At 43.4% G+C, this 16,363-nt stretch overlaps 1 protein-coding gene across 2 annotated transcripts in view; it reads right to left on the bottom strand.

Moving 5' to 3' along the window:
* Positions 1–16,363, bottom strand: part of RIOK1 (RIO kinase 1) — a 20,468-nt gene that overhangs the window by 1,786 nt on the left and 2,319 nt on the right. The window contains exons 1-16 of one of the 2 annotated variants that reach the window (XM_010835839.1): positions 16,129–16,333; positions 13,202–13,406; positions 12,304–12,394; positions 11,379–11,448; positions 9,985–10,027; positions 8,160–8,252; positions 6,862–6,974; positions 6,675–6,755; positions 5,394–5,480; positions 4,858–4,995; positions 4,350–4,453; positions 4,034–4,140; positions 3,728–3,793; positions 2,407–2,526; positions 1,572–1,625; positions 208–360 (exon numbers count right to left, since the gene is read on the bottom strand). In XM_010835839.1, coding sequence (XP_010834141.1) covers positions 208–360; positions 1,572–1,625; positions 2,407–2,526; positions 3,728–3,793; positions 4,034–4,140; positions 4,350–4,453; positions 4,858–4,995; positions 5,394–5,480; positions 6,675–6,755; positions 6,862–6,974; positions 8,160–8,252; positions 9,985–10,027; positions 11,379–11,448; positions 12,304–12,394; positions 13,202–13,406; positions 16,129–16,199 — 1,596 coding nt within the window. In that variant the 5' untranslated portion in view covers positions 16,200–16,333. Of the gene's footprint in view, positions 1–207; positions 361–1,571; positions 1,626–2,406; positions 2,527–3,727; positions 3,794–4,033; positions 4,141–4,349; positions 4,454–4,857; positions 4,996–5,393; positions 5,481–6,674; positions 6,756–6,861; positions 6,975–8,159; positions 8,253–9,984; positions 10,028–11,378; positions 11,449–12,303; positions 12,395–13,201; positions 13,407–16,128; positions 16,334–16,363 lie in introns of those variants that run through there. The other variant, XM_010835840.1, reaches the window with a different exon arrangement.

Genomic DNA, 16,363 nt, shown 5'->3' with positions numbered 1-16,363 from the left:
GAAACTAGTGTGTCCTCGCCCTGGGCAGTGCCCAAGGGCTCCTAGAAGAAGCCCCATCTCTAGATGATGTTACCACCAAAGCCAAGTTCACACTTCAGGAACCAAAAACTGATACTTCAGCTACTCTGATCCAGACATCTGAGCACACAGCCTCAAGGGACTGCATGGTTGTGTTGACAAACGTGGGAACGTGCGCTCTCAGCTAACCTTTCTATCAACTTCAAGGTCGGCAGGGGGCCTCCTGGAGCCGGCGTGATCCCCCTGCTCCTCAGAGTCTGTATCAGAGCACTCCGCGCTCCCTGCATCTTCTGAATCAGAACGAGTCTCTTCCTGAACCTGGCTTTCCAGGAGTGCAGGGACCTTGAAAACATCACAGGACCATGTTATTCTCAACAAGCCAGTTACCTACTGGCATTCAATGAGTTAATGACAGAATTCAGATTTCAGCCTCACAGACAGACTTTGAAAATGACATCCCGTACTGAAACATCAAAACAACAGGATCCACGCTCGGCAGGAAGCCTGAAACAGCCATTCCAGGATGGCTGAGGACGCTCCCAACGCGGGGAGCCACCCAGATCAACGGCAGGACTGTTCCACCCCCTGCAGCACATTCCGAGGGCTGAGCTGGGATTTGGAACACAGATAGGAAAGAAAAGTGAACATATCTGGATAACTTCACAGCTGTTGGCCTGCAGATTAAATTTCAAGTGGAACATTTGTTAATCCAAGAGGGAAGACAATCTTTAAACAAAAAACATGTTCACTTTTTTCCCTGAAGGTTAGCAGTTTTTAAAGCAGCAGGAAGCATTTTTTAAAGCACGAGGCTTTCTTTCCATAAGAAAAAAACAAACAAACAGATCTTTACATGGTGATGGTACAAAAAGGCTTCCTGCAGTGGTAACAGAATCTTCCTGCTCTGGAATTCAATGCGCAACTATCCTTGTCACACCTGCCACAAAAAAACCAGAAACGCAGAATCCAAGAATTCTCCTAGTCCAATTCTTCCCACAAACAAGACAGTCAACTTTCAAAATGTAAACCACAAACCTTCATATTAAGAACATCCATTAAGAACATCAGAAGAAGAACCACCTTTATTACTGCTTAAATTAGAATTAATCTCTGCTGTTTGAAATGTTAAGATACAACAAAGCTGCTGTAAGAAAAATCACTACCGGAATCTGCAGCGTGAGATGGCAGGACTCGTGAGCCTGGTCTTCAGCAGACTGCGCGCCAGGGCAAGACCAGACGCTGCTGGCATTTTAAGCTGCTTATAGAAACATCTAGAAGCACGTGGTTACTGTTAACAGCTTCACCAGCGAAGATAGGATACACAAAGGATCGACGCCTCAGCTACAACAGCAGACCGATCCAGGGGCAGAGTGAGCGACAAACCACGCACGCCCACAGCTCGTCTCACGGTTAAAAGGAACGGACACGATGCCATGGACCGTGAAAGTATCTATACCAGTAACAGTGCACCCTTGTTATTTCAATGCTAATAATACCTGACACACAATTTTATATCCTTTTGAGTTTTCATGTAAATGAATACTTGTTCTTCATACCTTCTGAACACCCGACAGATCTTTCTTCAGTCCTGTGACAGTTTGGTATAGAATCTTAAAACCAAAGAGACAAAAAAAAAAAGAGAATCAGCATAAAACTCAACACTGAAATATGCTGCAATATTAAGAAAGGATACTGTTGCCAGCTAAATGATACTTCATGTGAGTATAAAAAGGTGTCCAAGCTGTGTCTCACAGGACACAGCCTCTAGGGTGGGTGTGGTTCTTCTCCATAACCACAGCAGGGCTGCACGCCCACCGGGGCCTCCACACACCTGCAGCCTGGGGGCTTTTATGGATACACAGCTGTACCAGTCAGTGACAGGCAGTCCTAGCTCTGAATCTCAGCTAAGTGTAATGTTTTCTATTCCCCCAAATAACTCTATCCCTTTGTCATTATCATGAAAAGCTGTATGTATTCAATATTATAAGCATTTTTAATGTCATCAAACATTTGGGAGAAATTTTTTCTCTCATTATATAATGATCCATACAATAGCCTCAATTTTGTTTCTTGGACTGCGAAGCCTTAAATATTTACTATCTGGTCCTTTAGCAGAAAAAAATTTTCCAGTCCTTGAGACATGTGTCGATGGATCTAGCACAGTAACCGTTTATAGCCTGGACTTCTATACACATCTTCCTTTCCTGCGATTACAGCCTGTTGGCCTCACTCGTTTCCTTTCGTAAAGACCAGTGGACTGACGTCCTCCACAAGCAATGTACACAGAGGGCGCGCTGTGCAAAGGGAAGGAGCTATCTTACTAGTTCAAAGGCAACACTGGAGACCACGGCTTCCCTGGTGAACTCGCTGAAGACAAACCAAGCTACTCACATTGTCCTGCTGGGCGTTCATGGCCATATCCTCCTCCTTCAGTTTCATCATTATATCCATATCCCTCTCGTAGTTTTTCACTTCATTCAAGGTTCTAGGAATGTAAGCTCGCTTGAACACCTAACAGATGCAGAAGAAAAGTGAAAAGGAGACTGAGTCACGGCTCCTCGCGTGCACTGAGCCTGCTCACGCCTCAGTCACAGAGGTCATCACCATCGTCACACAGCCGGTGCAGAGTCTCAGCCAGGCTGTCTGCACACCTGGTGCGGCCCGTGCTGTGTGCTGGGCCACAGGAGTCTGTGACTCACGATAAAACATGGACTGATAAACGGTTACCCTTGGAGTAACACTTCTTTCCTTCTGTATTCCAGAAAGTGGCATTTCTGAGTGGGAGAGAGAGGAGCTGCTGTGAGCAAGCACTGCCTGGCTACAAACGGCAGAGGAAGAGGTCTTCCGTGGGGGAATATCGTCTGCCCTGCGCCACAGCTGGGAAGTATGGGGTGCCCTATACTCACCCATCACCCCAAGAGCTCTGAGGATTATTTTTTTTAAAAAGCCTGTGATGGGTCACTTTCACAAAAAACATACTGACTCCCAACATCTTAAAAAAAGTCTTCCTTTTTACCAAACGTAAATATATAAAATCTACGTTATGGGAATCAACATTTAGATCCCTTAAAAATTCACATTAACAGAAACACACTTGCAGACTTATGGTCTGAGAACAAACTTATGGTTGCTGGGGGGAAGGATGGGGAGAAGGGATAATTAGGGAGTTTGGGATGGACACACACACACGGCTGTACTTAAAATGGGGTCACCAACAAGGACCTCCTGTATAGCACAGGGATCTCTGCTCAATGTGGCAGCCTGGATGGGAGGGGAGTCTGGGGGAGAATGAATCCGTGTATATGCGTGGCTGAGTCCCTTCGCTGCTCACCTGAAACTATCACAGCACTGTTTGTTAATCGACCATGCCCTAATACAAAGTAAAAAGTTAAAAAAAAATTCACATTAGCAGACTAAAATTGGCTTTTCCTTCTTGAATCACATCCTCCAGTGGGTTCTGTAAAAATATTCTCCATGCCTGACTAGGGGCAAACAGGCCAGGAATGGAAGGATATAATGGTATGTTAAGTTACACAACTTGGGTCAATTTAATCATGTAACACGTTACATCTCAAGGAAACATCATCATCATTTAAAATACTGCATATCTAATAAAATCAAGATCATGCCCCAGCAATGTATTAAAAAAAAAAAAAAAAAAAGACCTCAAGACACAAGTGTTTCCAAGGCTATAACAGATAATCAATCTTACCTCTTCATCCACATGATCTTGGCTGGACCTTTCTTCCTTGGTCCTTTGAGATGCTATTTCCATGGCCTTGGAAAGAAAACAAAAATCACCTTCCTTCACATTCAACCCACAGAACATATATCCATTACCCAGAAACCTGGCTTTACACTACAGTTTGATCCCTCATCTGTGAAATCAGAAGGAAAAGGTCTCTGGAAGCTGTCATGATGAACAAAAATGCTGCTAAACCCCGAGTCCTCAGAAGTGACACAGAAACGCCACCACTACCGCTGCTTCCTGTTCCTCCCAGTCTCGGCCCCACCTCACCTTTGAGAGATACGCATCCATGTTCTCGGATGTGATTGATGGATCCGTGACAAATTCAAAGAGCTCCCGCACAGTCATCACGGCAACGCCATGCTTCAGAAAGAAATCTGCCAGAGAAGACGCTTGTGAGGGCTCTGCGAGGGAAAAGGTTGCTATTCCAACCTCTTCACAGACAGATAAAATTCACCATCACTGAGCCGAGGGTGTCAGTATCACTGAGTCAAATGATTCAGTACCATGGTTCTCTATCAACAGCTTAGCAGAGCATAGAGCCACAGGTGCAAACAAACCAGGGAGAAGCCCAGTCTCCACTCACCATTGACGTTGGCGCAGTCCTTTCTCAAGAACTCCAAGGCGTGTGGGTGGTCGTGCTCCACGGACTGAGAAACATCGATGATGTACACACCTCCGCCATGGTACCTGCGTGGGCCAGGGCACAGGGGCTGAGCCACATTGCCACCACACTGCCCCAGGGCCAGGCACAGGGGCCTAAGGCACACTGCTGCTTGCCTGTATCTTGTTTAAAACTTTCAATTTTAAGAGCAACAGAAGACACTAATAATGTGACCAAAGTGGATAAGGAGAAGAGCCACTGTGACTAACAAGAGATGAAAACTGAGAAAATTTCCCAAGTCCTTTTAACTCCACCAGTGATCAGAGCAGTCAATCCTGTGACTGAGGCCACCAAACACATCCTACCCTGTGACCCTGTGGAAGGCAACTTGAAAACTGAGAATTTAGATGACTTCTTGGATTGGGATTTAGTTCATTTCCCTACAGGCTCCGAGGGGCCTCGTGGAGGGTCACGTGGCCCACCCACTCACAGCATGTTGAATTCACTGAGGTCCGCGTGCACCAGCCTGGCGTCCTGGTACATTCTCCTCATGTACTCGATCACCTGCATGTACAACTCCCGAGCCTTGGACTCTGATAACTGGACGTTTTTCAAGAGTGGCGCTGGCCTTGAACAAAAATAAAGTGAACAATTCAGATAAGCAGACTCAAGTTTTTCTTGCTTCCTGCTACACTGTTACACATTCTTTTCTTCTATCGTTCATCACTGACCAGTTTAGTTCACTCTAGAGATACGGTTCTAAAAAGCTGTTCACAAACAGGTGCTTTGCCAGCATAAGACATTCCTGAAAAACAAGGTGAGCTCTGTTGCTCTGAAGCATTTTGAGACTTAAAAAGGTTAAACAAATTAAAAACCCTATGTACTAATAGAGTGGGAAAGACTTATTAAAAAATATTCCAAGACAAAAGGAACTATTTAAACGGGAAATATTCATATATTGGATGATTCAAAGCACTTAAAAATACAACGCTGGGCATGTAATTACGAGCTCTCCCATGCACTCACATGTCGTCTTTGCCGATGAAACTCATGACGAGAACATGACTTCGCAGCAGGATGGGTTCTGGGCACGGAATCTCTGCTGTGTTTAGCCTGTGATATGAAGGCAGAAGAAAAGGACAAATGAGAAGCTGAAACAAACGATCTAAAGCGTCTACTCTGAAACAATCGACAGTGTGCTTACTTGCAGCTACAAGACAGACAGGGCTACGAACAAACGGCACCCAAGCCTCTCCATTTATTACTTCATCTCATGAACTCTAAGGTGCCTAGGACTCTAAGAGGCATCGTTACACATCACCAAGAATGGCGAAGCACTGGCAATTGAACTGGGTCCCACAGCCTCTAACACCCAGTTCAAAGCCAGAGGTGTTAAAACTGTGAAGACACAGGCCCCTTAGAACTGATGAAACACAGAAGGTATGTTTGCGATTCTCTTTTGAGTTGATCAGTGTAAACAATGATTAATAAAAATAGTGGACTCGTGGCCAGTCGCTAATTGAGCATAAGATTTCAAAACAACTTTCAAACAAGTAGACTTGGTTGTTTTTCAGTCGCTAAGTCGTGTCCAACTCTTTGGGACATCATGGACTGCAGCATGTCAGGCTTCCTTGTCCTTTACTATCTCCCGGACTTTACTTCATAGTACAAAAATACCCAGTGTATGACACCTAGATATAGCAAATAAAATGTTAAAAAATATTTGAAAGAGAGATAGAAAACCTTCATTATTTAAAGCATGTTTAAAACTTCAAATGAGGAGGCCTAAAGATGCCTTTACTTGATACAAAGGTGCCAAAAGAATATCCAAGCGTGTCCCGAGTTGGACTGAAGACGAGGGAATATGACAGAGCCCAGGGCCCAACGAAACTGCCTCAAACTCCAACACCCGCACAGGTGACGCGTCACCCTCCCAGCCTCATCATGGCGCTTGCCTGCTCCAAATCCCACTGGCTCTTTGTCACCCTCTCAGCAAACTCGAAACCTCACGTGGCTCCCAAGGCTTTCACGTGACCCAGTAAGCGTGAGTCATGGCAGAACTCTTCCGAGATGGGTTTGCACGACCTGGAGAGAAGGTGGTTCCTATTTGCCCAGAGACACTTCCTGTTTACCTCTTCACATCTAAAGGACTGGACGAGCCCTGAGAGTCCCTGGCTTTGGCAGGATCAAGGTCTGCTGGGAGCGAAGCTCCAGGGCTGACAGGCAGACACGGAACACACAGACACACCCCCAAGTCACGTGATGCATGTGCACGAGCGCACACACCCCCCAACCCCCGACAGTCACCTGATTAAGTTCCTCATTTCCTTCTCTGCCCACGTTTTCACCATTTTTCTGGGGTTGCCTTTACAGTAGCCATGGCGAAATCTTGAATGAGAAAAATACTTGTTATTTCAATCATTCCATTATTCTAGTTTTTACTTTTTAGGATATAGAAATTAAGCCACTTGGGGAAAAAAAAATCTGAGCTTACCTGAATTCCCCACTGACGTACTTATCCCGGTCTTTGAACACCAGAATTGAAGTTTTGTAAATTTTGATTGCTCTGCTCTCTCCATTTGCTGTGCGAGCATGATACACATTAGCCTATTTTAAGTCAAAAACAAAATAAATTAAGTCTGTATTAAATAAATATAAATAATATTTTGCTTTTGCAATCTATTTGACTCTTATCCTTGAAAGTTAAAAAAGTCCAGTAAACTGAAATAATATGCATAAAGAATACCATCCTCTTTTGAATATGTGAATTAAAATATACAACATAATACTAAAAGGTGTAGTAACTATACCTCCTACTTACATATATAGTAAAGAACAATTTAAATATGTTAGACAAAGAAAACAAACTTATGGTTACCAAAGGGGAAAGGAGAGGGGAAGGATTAATTAGGAGGCTGGGATTAACAGATACACACTATTATATATAAAATGGATAACCAACAAGGACCCACGAGATATATATATATCTGAACCACTCAGATGTATACCTGAAACTAACACAACATGGCAAATCAACTATACCTCAATAAAAAGTAATTTAAAAACAAGTCTTCAAATTAAATACCTACATATATACATGTACACACATGAGTAGTTTCAAACATTTTTATATTTCAAGTATGTGGAAAACATCTGAAGACATTCTTATATCTCATGATTTGTAAAGTGAGTTTCACTGAGAACTGCTTCTCACAGAATAAGTTGCTAACTGAAAAGCAACATGCCTGTCTTTCTCCACAGCCATATGGAGAAAGACGTGTGCTGACTCAGAGACTAGACCCCCACCCCTGCCCCCATCATAACTGTCTGACCATCTGAACCAGCGCTGGGCAAGCCTGGATGGGCTGGCACATGGCGGGGGCACGCTTCTGTGCATAGATCCTCCCAGCCATAAACACCAACACAGCCATTTTTAAGAAATGGCACTGATTCAACCATCCTGATTTGGCACAGTTTATTTACTAAGTTTGCCTGAGCTTCACTTTTGGGGGGGCTTCCCTGGTGGCTCACGTGGTGAAGAGTCTGCCTGTAATGCAGGAGACCAGGGTCTGATTCCTGGGTCGGGAAGGTCCCCTGGAGAAGGGAAAGGCAACGCACCCCAGTACCTTGCCTGGAGAACCCCATGGACAGAGGGGCCTGGTGGGCTGCGGTCTGTGGAGCTGCAGGGAGTCGGACGCGACTGCCGACTGCCGCTTGCACTGTAGTTCCACTTTGGTATCTGAAGTAAGAAAGCGAACATGGAAACATTCAGACATCCAAAGCCTGCCTCACCTCTTTTCCGGTGCTGATGCAGCCATTGATCTCCGCTATGACGCCCCTCGTCAGCATCTTGAACAGGATCATTCGTGTTCTGGGGTCCAACACCTAAAAAGAAATGCGAAAAAGTAGAATGTTCAGACACAGCGGACCGAGTATCTCTCACAGAAGCATTAGACACGAAACCAGAACTAAGTGCACTGTGCGATCTGCTCGGCGAAGAGAGAGTGGCGATGGCAGCGTTTCACTCACTCATCCGCAGTGAGTAAAATGTGAGATGAGACCCAAAGGAGCCAGAGAGGCAAGAAACCAGCAGGTTCACCCAGTCGGGGAAATCAAAGGCCAACAGGTCCAAGGGAAGCAGAAACTGACTCCAGACCCATGACAACTACCAGAAATACAATCAAACCAGAGGTAACTTTGTATTTTTCAGCCATCATGAAAACAGGTGAAATTAATCTCTATTTAACCCGGTATATCTAAAACACTATCATTTCAACAAGCGGCAAAGTAAGAAGTTATCAGAGAGCGCCTTATCTTGTTTCTCACACACAGTCTTCAAAGCCTGGTGTGCTGTGCAATCCCAGCACACGACAAGCCAGCCCGGCGGCTGCCCTGGACACAAAGCTCCAAGCGACCACCAGCACTCTGCAGCTCATGAGTCCAATCGGCCACAGCCTGGTTTCTCTACAGCCTGCAAGTCGAAAAGGGATTCTACATATTGAAATATTTTAAAAAATTGGGAATTCTCTGGAAGTCCAGTGGTTAGGACTCTAACAGAGGGTCTGGGTTCAATCTCTGGTCAGGGCACTAAGATCCCTCAAGTGGCATGATGTAGTCAAGAAAAAAGAGAACTGTGACCCACAATGCCAGAAGTGTTTATCATTTAGCTCTGTAAAGAGCTGGCCGACCCCTGCTAGAGGTGGGTAAATCGGGGAAAGGCTTATCTCCTTCAAGGTCAAAGCAGTCAGTCTCAAGTAAAACACAACAGAAGGCAATGAACAGAAGGCAATGAACTTGAAGGCTGCTGTGCCTGTTCAGTAACTCAGAAGAGAATCTGAAGATTCATGTCTGACTGAGTCACTGCTGTACACCCGAAACTGACATGGAACTGTAGATCAACAGGGCTTCAATTCAATACTTGGAATGCTCTGGAATACCACTACTCCAAACTGTGTCTGTGCTATGTGTACGGGATGGGTAAGGAGGCTGGCAGGGGGCAGAAGTGAGGGTCTGACCTATTTCATCACTTTCTTCCCATCAGATACCTGGGTCAATTCCAATATCCAATTACAAGCTTTGACACATGGTGGGGAAAGTCGGGTTTGCCCCCTCATTCCTGCATAAAGAATAAAACAAGTCTAACTTCCAAACCAAATAAGGGATTCTAATTGAATATCTGAAGGCATTATCTGTCTCTCTCCTTTTCTCTACACACCTACACACACACACACACACACACACACACACACACACTTTGTGGTAGATACCTGACTCATCTCCTGAGAAGGCTCACAAAATTTCCGCAGACCTTGTTTAAGACAAAAGAAAAGATTCCTGGTCTTACAGGCAGTTCTGCTTCCCCCAAGAAGATGAAAGCATTGCTGGGTGGCTTCATGGGCCATAGAAGCAGGGCATGATTCTAATTTATCTATTTAAAGTGCTGTTAGAAATAAAGCAAAATGTAGATCTCTAAACTCAAAACTATAAGGATGAGCAATTTTACACAGAAGCAATTCTAGGTGACATTAGCATGAAGCAAGGAGGATCAAAGCAAATTATGATTCAAAGACAGAAGTACTACTTTAAACAGCATGCAACACATTCATTTACACCATACCTGTTCTACAGTTGCTCTGTCCGCCTTATCTTTGATGCGATACCTAAGACAAAACCAAAAAAGTAAAGGTGACATTCAGAATTCAGAGGAGCCAAAATCTAAAGATTCTAAATGTACATCGTTCCATGATATTCCTAAGCAGGTAGTTCTTTAATAACACATTTCATAACCTCGTTGTAGTTTCACCCTTGAGTGAAACTTCACTGCCTTTCACAAGCCGTTCAGTTCCCTAGGGCAAAGGGAGAGTATCTGCAGTAAGAAAAAAAAACTTCCGTCCATATTTCAGAAGGATTAAATAAGAGCAGTGCGGTAAAACAAACTACGCTGGAAAAAGAACAAGTCTGTAAGTACTGTTTCTTAGACCGTTAATGATTTTCTTAGTACAGAATTAAAGTAATTTATAAGGCTTTCTCTTCAGAGTCCTTTTCTACAAAGAAACAAGCTTTTATCATTTCAACACAGCTACTGTATAAAAACAGACTCTGATTACTTTGGCTCACATACTATGTGACTCAATTCACAGACTAACCTAAACTAATAAATATCCAAACAGGCAGTTTAGTGAAATAAGATGCACTGTTTCTCAAAAAGCTGGTATCCCTTACGCGTAATAATAAACCAGAAGAAAACTGGGTTTTAAGTTCAGTTCTAACACTGCTATTTTTATGATCTTAGTGTTGTTTTCTGTAACATATTGTTAATGCTTTAGAGTTATTAGCAATAGGAGGTGAGCCAAATCTTAAATATTTGGTTTTGAGAACAGAAATGTAAATGGAAACTGTTTTCAGTTAAACTATTTAGTTTTAAATCTGCTCTTACATTTTTAAGGCTCCTCCAGGGGCTCAGTTGGTAAAGAATCTGCCTGCAATGCAGGAGACCCGGGTTTAATCCCTGGGTAGGGAAGATCCCCTGGAGGAGGAAATGGCAACCCACTTCAGTATTCTTGCCCAGAGAATCCCATGGACAGAGGAGCTGGGCATGTCCAGTCCGTGGGATTGCAAAGAGTTGGACACGACTGAGCAATTAACTTTCACTTTCCATTTTAAAAAATTACTTCATGAAAGGGACCAATCCTTAATAAGCTTTAAAAACGAGACATTTTTTTTATACTCTAACATTTTAAACTGAAATCTACAAGCACTGTTACCCTGAGAGCACTTTCATGAATTTTACACAATTATAGTTTCAGCACAGATTTCTTAAGAAAACTCATCTATATTTTCAACTTACAAAGGCATAGGATATCCTAACTTAAACTTAAGAATTGATTTAGGTGTAAAAAAGAACATCCTTTGTAAAAGAATTATGACAGAGATGCTACTAATCTGTCTACAATTAGTTCATATCAGTCACATTTTATTTACTTTATTGTATACACTTGATATATTACTTACATATCTGCTTCCTTTTGTCGAGACTTTTCGGTGACTTTGTTTATTACAGAATCAGTAACATTTAGCTTATCTAAAAAAAAATCCATAACATAAACAACATATAAGAAAAAGTTTCTGAATAGGATACTTTTCCCCTTTCCCTTCTCTACTTTTTAAATATTTTATTACATGTAGCAATGTATTTTAGTAACGAAAAGTGTGTTTTGTGTTTTTAAGGGCAAGCACTTACTAACAAAGATGATCACTTTCATCATAACAGGTGTCATTTCTCAGCCAGAGAAATCTAGATTCAGAAATCCCTAAAAAATATTTTATCTGCTCTTTCAGACATTTAATATTTTGTACAACTATCATAAATATTATAATTCTAAAAATGTCAGTTTCACTTCCAATCACAGGTCTGTGCTAGGGATGATCAGATGTGAGAGCTGTCATACCATGCTCCTAACAGCTTTTGTCTACGAGAGAAAGAAAACCCCGTGTTTCCCAAGAGGCTTCAAATTCACACTGATTCCCTGCATTCGATGGCTCATGAAATGATTAAGGCCACACCAAAAGTCAAACAAAATGTGATTATATTCAATAGTTGATTATATTCAACACTTGATTATATTCAAGTGTTTTCACCATTCTACTACAAGATAACCCTACTACAAAATCTAGTACAAACCGATGATAACTTGAATACTGCACCTTTGTATTTCCATAACAGGAGAGAACACAGGACTAAAAAAGTGTAAGCTGGAGTCTTTTCTTAAAGTCATGTTTTTAACTACTAAATTTTAATTTCCTCTAAGCTTTAATATTTACCCTCTAACACTCAATATATCCATTGATTGATCTAATAAAATTTTATAACACTTTTTGTTGTCTTTGAAGAGTTTTCTCATTGCCTAGTGAGAGAAATTATATCTTAAAAACTCACCTAGATTAATTTTATTCTCAAATTTCCGTAAAACTTTGTCTGCTGGAGTAGACATTTTAGCTGCATTGAAGCTGGGAGTCTGTCTATTGGCCTGGAAGAAATGAGTTTCAGAAATGAAAGCTCTAGATTTACATACAAGCCTAAAGTTCATCACATCTTCCCTTGGTTCATAGTTAACTATTAAAGCATCAATACTTACGGGAGTACCCTAAGGGAAGGGTAGGATCAATCACATTTACCCAAGAGGTTTTTTTTTTTTAATTTATTTTTTACCCAAGAGGTTTTTAAAAATGCACTTGAAATATTCTAGACATTCAGAGACGCCTTCTTTTTTAAAGGACTTTTTGTGGCTCTCGAATTTACTGAAAGATTTGCAGGCTATGTTGCCCTGCAGTCCTAGCCTACATGGACTTTCATTCTTCATCATTTCCATATTTCTGATGATGATGTGGATTCGTTCCATAATCAGTAAATTTAAAAAGAATTATTTAAATCATCATAAGATTAAGAGCCTTAAAAAAACTGCCTGGGAAAAGACACAAATATGCAGTTTACTGCAAATAGTAACAAAACAGAGAAAAATGCAGCTTAACTAGTAAATAAAGAAAAGCAGATTAAGTATGTAGAGGTGCTTTGTTTTCACTTATGAACCGACGAGAGACACTTAGTGCCCAATGGGGACAGAGGTTCAGCTTGGCAGAGTGAACAGCTCGGGAGCTGGACCCTGGTGGAGCTGCGCAAATGTGAAAGTGTTCGGTGCCACTGAAAGCGGAACTGCACGGTATCCATGGTGAACACTCGGTGTGCTGTATAGTACGTGACTGTTACCACAACAGAAGACAACTAAAGAGGACATAAGCAAACAACACAAAGACGCACAGGACTGTGTATAAAATACCTGAGGGTTACTCCCTCCACCTGAAGCGTAACAACGGGTGAGCTTTCCGACGCCATCGCCCCACGCCCAGTCATCGTCGTCATCATAGTCTCCGCCCTCCTCCTCTTCCGGCTCACTTTCGCCCATCTTCTCACTGGCGTTACTCTGAAGGTCTTCAAACACAACATCATCTTCCTCTTTGAGGGTCTTCAAGTCAATGTTTTCACTAGAAATAACAATGTTTTAGCCTGTTTACACATTCTTAATTGGACTTACATATGTATTTATTTAAAAGAGAGTAGACAAATCTATACAGATACATCAAAAAGGTTCAATTACAACAGGTATCGCCCAATAAATTCAAATGCCAAGTTGTCCTGTTTCTGAGTTCTATTTCAGCCGTTGGGTGATTCTCCAGGTCCGACTAAAGTAGTATTCATCAGGTTGTTATCAGGTTGTTAAATCCGCTCCTGCCTTTGTTATTTTCTCTGCCGAATGAATTAGCTCTGATCAGTACAACAGACCTGAACTCCAGGAAAACCACTCACAAAGCTGCTCTAAGAGCACACAGGGGAGGCTTTCTGACAAAACTTGGGAAAAAGTCTAAAGCTTTATTTCAAGCCTTACCTTGAACTCAATTATCACTCTACAACGAAAAGAGCTTTATCAAGACTTGTGTTACACAAAGAACTTCAAATCACCCTTGCTCCTGAAAGGAAGGATGGTGATGAGAAGCAGCACAAATGGGAGAAGAGGGCCGGGTATAACTAAATGGGAGAAGCAGGGATTGTCAAACCCAGAGAACTGGCCCAGAGAAAGGAATCACAACTAACAGGGTCTGTTTTTGCCACGTGAAAATTCAGACCAGCGTTACTGAATCTTCTTAGTTTTTCAAGAGAAGCCAGAACTCTGCACTTTTGTGGAAAATCTCCCACTTAACTGGTATGTTCAATTTTAACAAACCACTGTGCACGCCAACACATGTCTGCAGGTCAGATTCCAAAGAGGCAGTACTACCAGTTTTGAGCCATCAGGTGGAGAGCAAGTACAGAAATCACGTAAAAAACACAATGATATGCATTTCAACGCAGTCAGAGAGGAATTTAAGTAAATTCAGATGAGCAAGCCCGACTCATTAATTAGCCAAGGCTTAGAGGGCTCCAAATCTCCATGGATATGGCTGGGAAGAAAACAAATAATCATTAACCCCCTGCTGTTTGTTAGCATTTCATAACTGTAATCCATCAATTGACCCTTCACACCACCGACAACCTCCAGCGGCACGTTAAAGCTATACTGTCGCTTGCACCTCGGCTTCCCCACCTCAACTGAGCGATCCCTTGCTGTGGGCGGCGGTCCTGTGCAGCAGCATTTCTGGCCCAAACTTTCCAGATGCCACGAACGCACAACCACCCCCAGCTGTGACAATGTATCCCAAGTTCCTGGAGTCGCAAAACCCACTGGTTTACATCTTCACAATGTCCAGTGCACACTCATGACCGGTAACTGTTCACCAGTCGCATGGGCTGTTTCTTCCTCCCACTTGACTTGGTCCCTAGGGACTGCTGCACGATCACCTGAAAACACTGACCTGCAATGCCTTCCTCGTTTCTCTGGCTGAATCCTACATACCCTTCCAGTATGTAGGAAGTATCCAATTAACTTTGCTCAGGGAAGGCTGCCTGGTTCTTCTCCTCTGTACTACTTACCCAAAACGCATACAAATAATTTGTCCAGTTACTCAATAGGTTGGTTGCCCCTGCTAGAATGCAAGCTCTGTCACCCAGGGGAGCATTTACCAATGTATCAAGATCAACTGACACGCGATCTGTCACACACAAAGCGATCAACCTGTATTCACCGAAAAATAAAGCAATACCGTCTGCACGCAGAAAATCCTTACTATGAATATAAAGTAAAAACCATTTTCTCGGAATTCCAAAACGAACACTATGTTTCATTTTGCTTTCAAAGTAGAAGTTCTCCCCAGTTTCTTTTGACTCCCACTTCACATTTATTCTATGGTTAGAAACCTGTCCTTCTACTTCCAGAACATCCCCGTCTAGCACCCATCATCTATGAACTGAATTTTCTTAGTCCTTTTAAACCGTGTCCTCTCCTGCCCTCCAAAACCATCTCCTCCATAGCAAAATGATTCCTTTCAATCACATGCCGGGGGATGTCACTGCCCTGCTCAAAATGTGGCTTTCTACAGCATCAAGAATATCTCAGATCCTTTCCATTCCTTGTCACAGTCTTAGGCTCTGGCTCCTCACTTCTGCACCAGCCAATCTTTTCAATTACCTCCACTGTGCTCTGGGCACAATGACCTAGATCTTCCTTCCACAGCCAGGAGGGACCACACCTGCGGCCCCCTCTCCCCCCTCTGCTTCCAGACATTAGCTCCTTCTTGTCCTTCCCATCTGGACTTCATGTTCCCTGACCGTTAAGTCACTGCTTAGTTCTATCAACTGATTTTAACTGTTCGCATAGTATATGTCATCTGTGTTAAAAAAAAAAAAAAAAAAAACTCCATATATTTAAATCTCCATGTACTTATGTCTCCGCCTCCTTCCCAAGCTGAAGGGGCTTAGTTTGTCTTTTTCATAACCCTCTTCAGCGCCGAGGACAGAACAGGCACACAGTAGGTGCTCAAACATTTCTGGAACGCTAAATGGTAGTTAAAAGCTCAAGCACCTGCTTCGCTGTCGCTCTCCCCAATTCTAACCCCTCAGGGATGCTGACAACCCGGGAGCTGCGAAGTTCAACTGCCGTCACCTGGATCGAAAGACCCGGTTGGGATGGAGAAAGCCCCAAACGGCTGTGAAAAGAGGCCCAAGGAAAGATGCTTAGGACCGGCCTCCCTCTCAACCGCAAACAAGCGTCAACGCCCCCCAGGAGACCGCGGCGGCAGCGGCGCGCGGCGGCCGCGCACTCCGACTGCCCACCTGTCCGAGGAGTCCGCGTCGTCAAACTGCCCGGGGACCACCCGACTCATCAGCAACCGCCGGTAGTCCATGGCGGGAGCAGCACAGGGACGGTTCCGCCAGCCGGCCCAACGGCCTCTGCGCTAACGCCCGCCTCAGAACCGTTCAGTGGCCGCCGCGCCCTACGCGCGCGCCATGTGCGGGTACCACACGCCGAACGCCCGGACCTACGCCCGCCCCGACGGGGAGTCCCCCC

This window comes from Bison bison, unplaced genomic scaffold (assembly GCF_000754665.1).
Source record: "Bison bison bison isolate TAMUID 2011002044 unplaced genomic scaffold, Bison_UMD1.0 scf7180017864053, whole genome shotgun sequence".
In the NCBI taxonomy this organism is placed as follows: Eukaryota; Metazoa; Chordata; class Mammalia; order Artiodactyla; family Bovidae; genus Bison; species Bison bison.
This window is presented reverse-complemented; position numbering and strand designations above follow the sequence as displayed.